This window comes from Saimiri boliviensis, chromosome 5, assembly GCF_048565385.1.
Source record: "Saimiri boliviensis isolate mSaiBol1 chromosome 5, mSaiBol1.pri, whole genome shotgun sequence".
NCBI lineage: Eukaryota > Metazoa > Chordata > Mammalia > Primates > Cebidae > Saimiri > Saimiri boliviensis.
Genome location: NC_133453.1, coordinates 82872199 through 82884574, shown reverse-complemented (window position 1 = coordinate 82884574; position 12376 = coordinate 82872199). Strand labels below are relative to the sequence as shown.

The following is a 12376-nucleotide window of genomic DNA, read 5'->3' as shown; positions in this document are numbered from 1 at the left end:
TTTGTGGTAGAAAACATTCTATTTCCATTGTCTGTTGGGTAGCTAGGTAGAGATAATAGTCCCCTTGATTTTATGGCTGTAGTCGAATGGAGGTTGAAGGGTTGGGGACTGTTCTTAGCTCTTTAAGCCTTGAGCATATTTCCTTTATTTGATCAGCCTCTGAACTGTGATTCATTCATATTTGAATATTTGCTAGGTAGCAAAGGCTTTGCCAGGTACTGGGGAAGCAAAATTGAAAGAGATGTACTCTCTTCTTTTAGGAACGTATCATCAGAATTGATGTCCCCTAAGTCTGCAACTGTGTCTCTTTGGCTATTCATTATAGAATCAGTTCCTAACACAATCCCTGGCACATTACAGGTGATCAATAAATGAGTGAGTGTGGCATGCAGGTATTTAGAAAATAGCTTGTGCTGTAATAAATGTTTGTATAAAGTGCCATGGAAACAGAGGAGGGAAGGCCATTGTGTCTAAAAGGAGTCAGGAAGTTTCACAAAGTCAGGATTAAAAGTTGAGTTTACTAGATTGGGTAAGGTGTACCACGGAGTAAGGATAACATAAGCAAGAAATCAGAGGTGTGGAAGAGCAATATTTTATTTGAGTTTGGGCACTGTGATCAGTCTGGAAATTGAGGATGAATATGAAGGGATGGTGGGCTTTGAGGCTATTGGAATCATTACTAATTCCCTTATTCAGGTAACCTATGCACTAAGTAGCTCTTGTGGCACAAATGAATCACCTTTTATTTATAGTATTTCTATAGAAAAAATAATTGAGTTCTAAACATACAGTTTTGGAGATAGAACCTATTTGCAAGTGAGGATTAACTTTAGTAGAAAATTGGCTACATTGCTTGCATAAGTTATCTATTGCTAAAATTATTCATACAGATAACCACAAACCTCAACAGCATAAAAATAATTAGGGTTTATTGTGCATGCATTGAAATGCTTGTCAGGTGGCTCTTCTGATATAGTCTGGGTGGGCAGGGTGATTTTCTGTTCTCCATCGAACTTGCACTCCTCTGTGGAGGTGTTGACTGTCTATCAGCTGAAGTAGGATGGCTTTAACTCAGGGGGCTCCTCAACATTTGCTGTCATCTTCCTCCTGGTACCATTAGGCTAGCCTGGGCATGTCCTTTTCTTGGCATTGACAGAGGGCAAGAACACAAGCAGAAACATACAAGTGCTCTTTTGAGCCTCTGTTTTTGTCACGTTTACTAACATTCCATTGACCAAAACAATTTCACATGGCTGAGTCCAGAGTCAGAGTGGCACTGTGAGGACTCATAGCAAAGGGCGTGGTTATAGGGAGGGGTGAAGAATTGGGGCAATTTTTGCAATGTACTGTATAGCCCACACAAATGAATCAAATCAAAGTTCTTGGATCTCACAGAAGCATATGATTTCTGATTTCTTTCATGAAACACTTATCTTTTGGGCTTTATTGATGCCCAGTCTGTTTGATAGGCTGCAGGAAGGTCAGAGAAGCCAGAAATGGGAAAAGGTTCAGGTGAGATCTTGAAAGGGATAGGTAATTATTAACAATTAGCTATTGCATGCATTGTATAATTTCAGAGGTATCCAGCTCCTCCCTTTTATAGGACATTGCAGCCCAGAGCAATGCAGTATGTCACCCACAGTCCCCCAACCATGTTAATGACACACCCAAAAGTTATAACTCAATCATTCTAAGCCCAGAGCCATTCTTCACAATATCTTTTAAGGTACATTTTCCCTAAACTGCTTCATGTGGCTCTCTGACCTCTGCCACTCCTCACACAAACAATCACTTTATAAATGGCTTATGTTTGAAAATTGCATTGTTATTGCAATTCCCCATGAAGAGTAGGTTCTTATTTGAGTTTTTCATTTTAAGTTAATGCATCATACCTTAAAGCAAAATAATCCCTTTATGTGCATGCGAGTACATGTGCATACACACGTGTGTGTACACACACATTCATTCACTCTCTCACACACACACACACACCCCACATCCCTATTTTGCCCTGCCTTTACCTGTGTATTTCCCATCAGAAAGGGAAATTTTAAATATAGTTGGAATTTTAAATATATGGAATCAGCTTGACTTTGGTAGGTTAGCCTTTGAATTATCTGTTCCAGATCTCTAAGGGGGAGCTGCCAGAGAGATCGTTGTGACACTATGAGTCTGAGACGATGAAGCATGGGGTATAAATTTAGTTAGAAATGAGATTAAAGCTTTAGGGAGGTATTGTTTCTTGTAAGCATCATTTTCCCCCTTGCTAGAAGTAGTCAAAGTGATTGCACAAGCCTGAGGTCAGGGCACGGGGATATGGAAGAAAATATTCTCAACATTTCAACAGTGGCAGTTTTAATAGATGAAGTTATGGACAGGTGCTATTCTAGTTAAGAACTACTTTTTCTAACAAATTAGAGTTTTTATACTGGCAAGTAAATAATCAGATCAATAAGTCTGTGATAAGCATACCATTTAAAAGTATGCTGTGTTAAAAGGAAGATTGTATATAGACTGTCAGAGCATCAGAGTCTTAGACCTGAAGAAATAAGAAAATGTCAGATAATTTGTTACCTGGGTTTTTTTTCATATTTACTCAGCCTTCATACTCTTTATACATTCAGCGATTATTTTTCTTTTTTTGAGCTGTTTTGCATGTTAACATAGTTGCCAAACTTTGACTCTGAGGAGAGAGCAATATTGCTGTCTCCAAAATATTTATATTTGAGGCCTATCTTTTAGACAGTTACATTCTAAAATACGTGTGGTCCTGCATTTTTCACTTAAAATAGCTCATATTCTCCTGTGTGCAAGGTCATTGAGGATTAAGACAAAGTTTTCTCTACCACCATCAACCTTCATTCTTTTTGGTGGGTAGATTTTATATTTTGTTTCTCTAAACAAGGGAAAACAGTTATAGTTCCACCTCTTATGTGCTTCCTCTCCTGTGAGTTGTAAGCTCAGTATGTGCACATATGTAAGATTTCAAGTGCAGAAGAGAACAGAGTAGGAAACAGATTTTCACAGTTCCCGTCTGGGTCCTTGTGTAAGTGCCAATGTAAAGCTATTCAGTGATTAGTGAAAAACAGTATAATGTTGCCTGGCTCTAAGGAAACAGCTTTGAAAATCTAAACTTAATAAGCAGATCAATTAGGTGGGGGTTTGGGATTATTGTATCACATTCCAATGACATGCAGTGCTGTCAAGAACTTTTTTCCAGAATAAAAATTACAGGAGGCGTAGAGATACCTTTTAAAATGTCAGAAAAAAGGGTTGGGGAAATTAGTTAGGAATAATGAAAATATATTATGTATATCTCAGGAAGCATACACTGCGAGCATCTGGGTATCTCAGGGTAAAGGGCAGATTTAATGTGGGTAGGGGAGGAGGTTTACCCTGTGTCCAAGGAGGCAAATGGATTAAGCTGAATGTCTGGGAAGAAGAGGAGTGCTGGGTGGAGGCGTGAGGTCCAGGGCTCAGGAGCACATCAGATTACTTGCTCCTCAAGTTTTGGGAGCTAATAATAGCTGTGCTTACATTTCCCTGCAAAGCCAGGGATAAGTCCCAAGGGAATCACTCGTAACTATTTCTGCTTCTCTCCCACTTATTCAACATAAATAAAGGGCCTAGTTTGGGGTTAAATTCAGATTTTACACATTTCTGTCTCTGTCACATTTCTTGCTACTGACTTACTGAAGTCTGAAATTTCTTTAACAATAGACAAAATATCCCATCCCGTAGTTAGAGATAGAATTTCAATACCTGTTTGTTTAACACAGTGAATGGAATTAGGCTAAACTCAACACTATTTGGAAACTTATTCTGTACCTGATAATAATGAGAAAAAAAACAAAGCCAAGTAAGACTTCCTGACTTCTCTTGAGAGGTGGGAATTGAACAGTAACTACAATGGGATATAAGTTTCATGAGGGCAGGTATCACCCTGTATCTTTCTTAGATATTTTCCCTGCATTTGTCACAGTGCCTGTCTCATAACAAAGCGTTTTTATTTTTGTAAGTGGATGGACACATGGATGATTGTAGTATCATAAAGACAATTTTAAAAGGTGTGTACAAGGTGAAATGTTGACCCAGAGGAAGCAGTGAATAATTTTGCCTTGAAGGGAGGTAGATAAAGGGAGATATTGTGGAGGTGCAGAACTGGACATTTGAACTAGATCATGAGAGATGAATAGAGCTATCTCAGAACTTCCAGAATGGTATCCAGCCAGAAGAATAAGTGTATGGAAAGGCAAGGCGGGAAATGACATGAACGTTCGGGAAGCTGCAAATAATTTCACAATTCTAGGTATTATGAGCCAGGGCAGAGAAGGATCATATCATGAACGGCCTTTGTGTGTAAGTTACATCTCAGATTTGAGTCAAGACGGGTGCTGCTTGGAATTGGGGAGTGGATATAGAAAAACAAGGGCCACAGGAATCTGTTTCCACCTCACATTTTTAACTGAAGTTAACCTTGCTTACCTACAATCGTATTTGGATTTAGATGCTAACTAGGGAACATTTCTTAGTATGGAAGCAACAGAGCTTGATGAACTATACCTATACTGCTCCAACGAGATTTTGTATTTTAAACATGTATTAAAAGAAAATTTTATCTTTTAAAAGTCACCTTAGAGTCAGATGAATATGTAACTACTTTCTAAAGGAATTATCATTTCATAAATGGAGTTTCTGCCTAGTTCCTTTAAACAGTGACTTCATTTAGGATTTAAAATATTTCGTTTACTCATGGCTTTCCAGAGGCATCAAGGCACACCTGAGTGGGTGAGAGTTTCTCACTGTCTATGGTGAGCGCAAGCATGACTTGAATTTCTCGTACTACCAGATATGTGCCTTTGTGGGGCAGGGTGTTTCCTTGTGAGATATATCAATCAGCCAGAAAGATGGGGTGGGACAGGTACTGTGTTATTTTCTTAGCTTAAGGAGATCGATAATGAAAATTTTATTTAGTTTCTTTGGACTCTTTTCATGCATTTAGTTTTATAAAATGTATTCCAATTTTAAGCAAATAACCCTACATTAATAAAAATTGATTTTTTAAACTTAACTTTAAATATACTTATAATTTAAAGCAGCTTTAGGATCATGCTTAGTTGAAACTATGGAATTGCTACTCTTGCCACTTACAGTTCAGTAGCTGCTATTGTTGTTTTTTTCTTATTCTACTTCCATTCTATTAATTGTTAGATAAAATAACTCCTTATTTTGCATGTTCAGGTTTAAGGTATGTTCTCCGCTTGATAGAGCATTTAATTTTGGGGGGATGGTTCTTAGCTGATTGTGTTAGTTCAGTGGTTTTAGAGTAAGATATTTGTGGGGAGGGGCAGCAGAATCTTCAGTCATTGATTCTCTCTTTATAACTTTGCCCTTTTAGCTGGAACAGATTACTTCTGTAGTGCTGCTAGCCCTGCACAGACTGAATCACAAGGAAGAAACTTTACATAAACCATTTATACTAAATGTTTGGTATGCTGGCAACATAAATCAACAACAATATCCATTACAAATTCATCTCTTTATCAGTATTATCTTGATAGAACTGATCCCAATATGTGGGAATTTGAACCCTGCTTCAATATATCTAGCCCTGGATAATTAATTATTCAAGGCACAGAGAACCTGGCCCCTGCAATGTAGAGTAATTCTTCCTGGTCAGCGTTAACTCCACTGGCAATAATAAATAGAAAAAGTCTCTAGTGATGCCAGTATTTTAAAGTGATTAATCATCTTTCCCCCCTTCTCCTCCCCCTTAGTTTTCTTTAACTAGGATTTTTCAGCAATAAATCTTTAACAATACAGGTAGGAATTGTTCCGTAATTAAATTTTGCCCTGCTTAATTTCTTACCTTTTATGTGTGATTAAAAAAAAAATGTTACATTTTAAGGAGCCCTGATCGAAATTCAAACCAAGAAAAATCCTTCTACAGAATACTGAGAAATGCTCTATGGAAGATTAAGCTCTTGATTTTGAATATTAGGTAGAGCACATACACATAAAAATACTCATAAAAATTGTTCATCAACACCAGTTGGGGTGTCAAATATTCTGAAGTTTTGAATTGCTTCACTTTCATGCTTACGATTTGTCTGTATTAGGAAAAGTCTGACATATACATATGTTCCAATACTGAGAGAATAATTACTTATTTCTTAACTTTGAGAAAATTGACATCAGCTCTGTAAGAAAGGGATATTTTCACTCTTTTTATGATATATGAAATGAGCTTGCTGAAGCCTCAGGTAGATGCCTGCCTGAGAACGACCGTGTACTTTTAAATCGTGCCCTGTCGAGCTGCCCAGCCATCACGTATATCCTGGGTGACAGGGACAGATGTGACATATCTGTTGTGACACACTTCTGTACCACCAGTCTGTGGCTCGAGGTGACTCCTGTCCCTCCCCTGATGCTTTCCCCGCTGCAGGACAACATAACGATGCACGGATGAACCTTGCCATTGCTCTGACTGCTGCCAGGTATGGGGCTGCCACAGCCAATTACATGGAGGTAGTGAGCTTGCTCAAGAAGACAGACCCCCAGACAGGGAAAGTGCGTGTGAGCGGCGCACGGTGCAAGGATGTCCTCACAGGTATGCCAGGTCTCTGGGAGGGAGGTATTTTGCAGTATCTTGCCTAGCTTATATAATGACTGAATTATAATTTTTCTGTCACTTCTCTTTCATTTAAGCCACGCTTCAGAGTCATATTAATTATATTCCTTATTGTCAGCAATGACTGGTTTTAACATGAAAATTTCCCTAGTGGGACTTGGCAATTTTTCCCCTTTGTATTATAATTGTAATAATGATAATGATAATAAAAAAATGCCCACCAAATTCCCACAGCTATGAATGCATTCTGTTTTCTTTACAAAAACATGTTATTAATAAAATTAAATAAATGTGTCAAGTTTCAAAGTTCATTTATGTGACACAGGCATTGCATTTACACGTTGTTAAAGTCAATCATCTTTAATTTTAGATTTTCGTTCTTGCCCTGGTTCTAACACCATGTAGGTAGGCAGTATCAAAATTATATCGTTTCTTGAACAAAAGCTCTGTGATATACGTTTTCCCACAGCAATGCTGCTTACACATTTGAGTTCTCAGGAGAAAGTGGCTTATTTCATTCTACTTTTTCACATTTGGTGCTTTGAGACTGGGCACTTACAAGATAGACTAAAAACTGTAATGAGAAAGTGGAATGCTTTTTTTTTTCTTCAGTTCGGACTTGATTTTGGTAAATCCACTCATATGCGAACCTTTTGTTTGTCTTTTCAGTAACTGGGGCTGCTCAGGTCACTTAGTGTGGCATGCAGTATACTTCACCATGGGTTAAGTTCATAGATGAATTAGTAATCTACAGCATCAGTGAACAGAGAAACAAATTCGGTGTTTGATGGATGCTGCTTTCTTTCACAGGGCAGGAATTTGACGTGAGAGCCAAATGTGTTATCAATGCCACAGGACCTTTCACGGACTCTGTGCGCAAAATGGATGATAAGGACGCTGCAGCTATCTGCCAGCCAAGTGCTGGTGTTCATATTGTGATGCCTGGTTATTACAGGTAACTGTCTTCCAATGTGGCATTCGTCACCCAAGAAAAAGGGTCAGGAGAGATTGTGGTTAATTTCTTCTTCTAGCATAACAATAGATGGTCTAACTTGCTATTCAAAATCAGGAGAAATAAGTAAAGGAATTCTTCTAAAACAAAACAAAAAAAAAAACAGACTTGGGAAATCCTTGGCCACTTATGGCAATACTCGTTTCTAAGCGTTAATGTTTTGGGGTCTTTCCGTTTTTCTTTGTTCAATGTAGTCACCTTCAGAGACTAAGCATTGTATTTTTGAATTAAACTTAAGTCACTAACAAAATTAATTTTGCAAAAATTTTTATAAAGGACATATTTTAGTTAAAACAGTGAGACATTAATTTTGCAGAATACCCAAATTTCCTTATGAAGAATCTGAAAGCATGGGCTATACAAGCATTCTTAGGTTTATAACTTTTGAAATAGATTTTTTAAAATATTGTAGCAAGTAAAAACCAGATAAAATATCTAACCTATTAAATTAACAAAGACAATTGAAGATGAAGATATGGGTAGCAGTAGAGATGAAATAAGAATAGCTATTAAATGAAAATCATTTAAGCTGGGTGATGGGAACATGGAGGGTCAGTAAACTCTGTTTATATGCGTTTGAAATTTTTAATAAATTACAAAGGAAATGTGGTTCTGGTTAAAATTAATTACCCATAATATACATTTTAAGATATTTATGGGAAAAATCATATGGCCATGCTAAGAGTATAGAGCATGTGTACTGTTTTTATTTCCATATGTAGTAAATATAGTAGGCAAAGTAGTAATTCTTTATGAAATAATGACATGTGCAACAGTATTCATTATGGCATTGTTTGTAGTTGAGAAATATTAGAAGCTACTTCAGTTCCTCACCTTAGGGTAATAGATAAATAAATAATGGCATAACTACCCAAGGGAATATGATATATTCATTAAGAATTATAATTATAAATAATTTTAATGCCCTAGGTAAACACCAATGATACTTGTTAGTTTATGGTATAGGACTTGATATTTTATGTGCTGTAGGTTCTAACAATGTATATAGAAAAAGACTAGAAGGAAATATATTAAATGCGAATAGTGATTATTTCTAGATAATGTGATTATGGGTGAGAGTTACATGTTAAACATGGGGTTCCTTCTATGTTTTAATAATTTTCCATAAATGGAATGTACAGCTTTTACTATTTGATAAGATGGATGTGTAGAAACTATGATATTTTGTTTAATACTTGTATTCTTCTATAATGCTATCCTGCTATGCTATAGATCATGCTGCCTTTTTAATTGTTGGTTGTCCAGTAACTAAATCTTCATGAAGTCTCCAAGATGCACCAAATTGGCACCAGATACACTTCTGAGAAATTCATTAAAGAGAATTTCTTATCCACCAACTTCCAAGGTTTCCTTTTCATTTTCAAAAAGCCCATGTGAGAGAAACAGATAGTCCTTAGGATTTTTACTGTGGACTAAAGACATCAAGGTGCCTCTTAAGTCACCACTGCATAAGATAATCGAAATGTGTGCAGTGGTACCTAATTGAGTTTTAAAAACTGTTAAACAAAAGCTTAGTTCAAATGAAAAGGAGAAAAATAACTATATGTAAATGTCCTATATGTTTCTTGTATATAGAGGAGTTTTCAACATTAGTTCCAGATGCAGTTGTATACGCTTTTGTGTTTGATTAAAAATATCTAAGGTCAGTTAGTTTTATGAATTTTTGTTTTTGAACATCTCTAAGAATGGAGTGCAGATGCAATCATCATAAGTCTTATATTTATTTAGATTTGAATAGATTCAACATATTCTCATGTGTTTTGTGCCTTATGTTTTCTTCACTATCATCCCGTGATGTCAGAAGACACATGTTACTCCCCGCAGGGCTGATGTTAATTCTGTCACTAAATAATTACATCCTTTGGGACAAGCCATTTTACTTCGTGAACCTTAGTTTTTCCATCATTAAAAGGGGAAAACATTCTGGTCTTTCAGAGTGCCGAGACAGAGAGATTGTACATAGAATTAAAGTGATACCTTGCCATGAGATTTCTGGGTTTTCTTCAATCATTTTTCCTTGGGCTAACTGTATGATCTGCAAAAGCTACTTCTTTCAGCTTTTGATTCCTTATGTCTTTTTTTTTTTTTTTTTTTTTTTTTTGAGATGAAGGTTTGCTGTGTTGCCCAGCCTGGAGTGCAGTGGTGCCATCTCGGCCCCTTGCAACCTCTTTCTCCCGAATTCAAATGATTCTTCTGCCTCAGCCTCCTGAGTAGCTGGGATTACAGGCGCACGCCACCACACCCAGCTAATTTTTGTATTTCTGGTGGAGACAGGGTTTCGCCATGTTGGCCAGGTTGGTGTCAAACTCTTGGCCTCAAATGCTCTGACCACCTTGGCCTCCCAAAGTGCTAGGATTACAGGCATGAGCCACCATGCCAAGCCTAGAATAAATAACATTTATAAATCGATTATATTTTAATGTAGTAGCAGTGAGAAATAGAAAATCAAAATTTAACATACAATATAATCTAAAAGAGCATAATGGTTATGAAATACTAAGGAATAAAGTTGACAAAAGAGGCACAAGACCTGTATACTGAAATCTATAAATATTCATCTCCCAAAGTGCTGAGAATACAGGCATGAGCCAATATGCCTGGCCCCTTATATCTTGATAATACCTAACTAGTATAAGGTTTGACAATGATCCTTTGATTATTTTTTCTCTGTTTTATAGACTGCTGTATCCCCAGCTCTTGGTACAGTGTCTGGCATGTAGTAAAGCCCAGTAAATATTTTTTGAATAATCCTACTAAAATTTTATGCTAACTTGCTTATATTGAGATTGTTGCTTTATTTATATTACAATTTTGATATAATGTTTATGAGATTTTTTTAATGTAGAGAATTTAAAATATGAAAATAAAACATGATTCTTCAAATTACTACCCAGATAACCCCAGCAGACAAAAACAAATAAATAAGTACATAACTAGAAATTTCCTCACAATAGAAAAAATAGATGTTAATGAAAATTGAAATTCTGCCTTTTATTCCCCCTACCTCTTTTTTTTTTTTTTTTTTTTTTTTTTGAGACGGAGTTTCGCTCTTGTTACCCAGGCTGGAGTGCAATGGCGCGATCTCGGCTCACTGCAACCTCCGCCTCCTGGGTTCAGGCAATTCTCCTGCCTCAGCCTCCTAAGTAGCTGGGATTACAGGCACGCGCCACCACGCCCCGCTAGTTTTTTGTATTTTTAGTAGAGACGGGGTTTCACCATGTTGACCAGGATGGTCTTGATCTCTCGACGTCGTGATCCACCCGCCTTGGCCTCCCAAAGTGCTGGGATTACAGGCTTGAGCCACCGCGCCCGGCCTATTCCCCCTACCTCTTATCCCCTCCTGTGGTTCTTCTCTGGTAATTAATAACCTTTCTTCCAATTCCTCCCATAAAATTATGTTTTTACAAGCACAAATGTTTATCCTGTTAGACACTTTTGTGTGAAAGTGATCATGTTACATATATTGTTCTATACTATGTTTTAATAACAGAGTAGATTGGTGTCTTTTAAGAATATAGGTATATATTACCCAGATGTAATATTTTAAAAACAGAATGCTTTTTTAATCCTAAAAATTCGGCATCAGTTTCAGGTCTCCTGAAGCATGAAGGTGTTAGTTATAGCTAGGTTTGTCTCAGACTAAGATGCAGTAAGTGATCTCATTCTGTTTTGGGAGAAATTAATATCCCCATTTTTAGCACTGTGAGCTATAACCACTACACATCCTGTTGGAAACTTTAAAGCACAAAGGAATGGTCTACAGCCTAGTTCCCATTCAGGCTCTCTTGCAGATGAGTCCCTTCTCTTTGGATTGTGACCTAGATTAAGGGTTCATTCCCTCATTCAGCACCAACCTTGAGGCAACTGTACTTCTGGCATTCCATAGGGGTGGTTTTCCTCTTTCTGTCAGGTCATTCTCGTAGGTGATATTAGGAGATCCCAGACTGAAATCACTGTCTGGTATCATCAGTCAATCACACTTAGCAGCTGTCACTCAGTGGTTTTGACTAAGTCTTCAGGGATGAACCCAAGCTTCTGGGGCTGCCCCACAAGTGGCTGATGATAATTTAAAACTAGGCATGTTTCAGTTAGAACCTGATCCATTTGAAAATGCAGTGAGTTCAGTATTGTGTGTAGGCTGGTAAAGGAAGAGTAAAGAACCATGTGTGCAGTGTATCTTCTTGAGCTGTTTTCAGAAGTATCTGAAGTATTTCAGAGCATTTGTTAATTTTGTTGTAACCTTAACTAATGTTCCACTTGTGGAATTGTCTTACACCATGATAGCAGCTTTCTGAGGGAAGAGGGGAAGAAGGAAAAATTGTTTTAATTTTGGAAAATGTAACACAAATTATTTTTAAAGCCGCTCTTTATATTAAGAACAAATCTGGAATTTCCCTGAGAGTTATGGCCCTTTCAAAAGCAGCAATAATGCACCAAATGACTGAAATACATGAAAATAATCATCTCTGTGTAGCCTACTGATGCTTTTTACTACTGACAAGAGGTCAAGTTTTTTCTATACTGTGTGTACATACTGTTAACTCTAACACTGATTGCTAAGTAGTTAACAATAAATTGATTTCAGTTTAACTAAGGGCACTTCAGGAAAGTGGTGGTCTGCATGAGAAATGTTCATGTAATCCTAGACACACAGATAAATTAACAGCAAGCTTTTCCTCCTCATGTGAAATAAGTCATATATATTGAAAAAA

The 12376-nt window shown here is 37.1% G+C and overlaps 1 protein-coding gene across 4 annotated transcripts in view; it reads left to right on the top strand.

Moving 5' to 3' along the window:
* GPD2 (glycerol-3-phosphate dehydrogenase 2) overlaps positions 1-12376 on the top strand; it is a 154495-nt gene that overhangs the window by 110151 nt on the left and 31968 nt on the right. For all 4 annotated transcript variants that reach the window (XM_003921966.4, XM_074399666.1, XM_003921965.4 and 1 more), the window contains exons 7-8: positions 6446-6610; positions 7442-7586. In XM_003921966.4, the coding sequence (XP_003922015.1) occupies positions 6446-6610; positions 7442-7586 (310 nt within the window). The remainder of the gene's footprint in view (positions 1-6445; positions 6611-7441; positions 7587-12376) is intronic.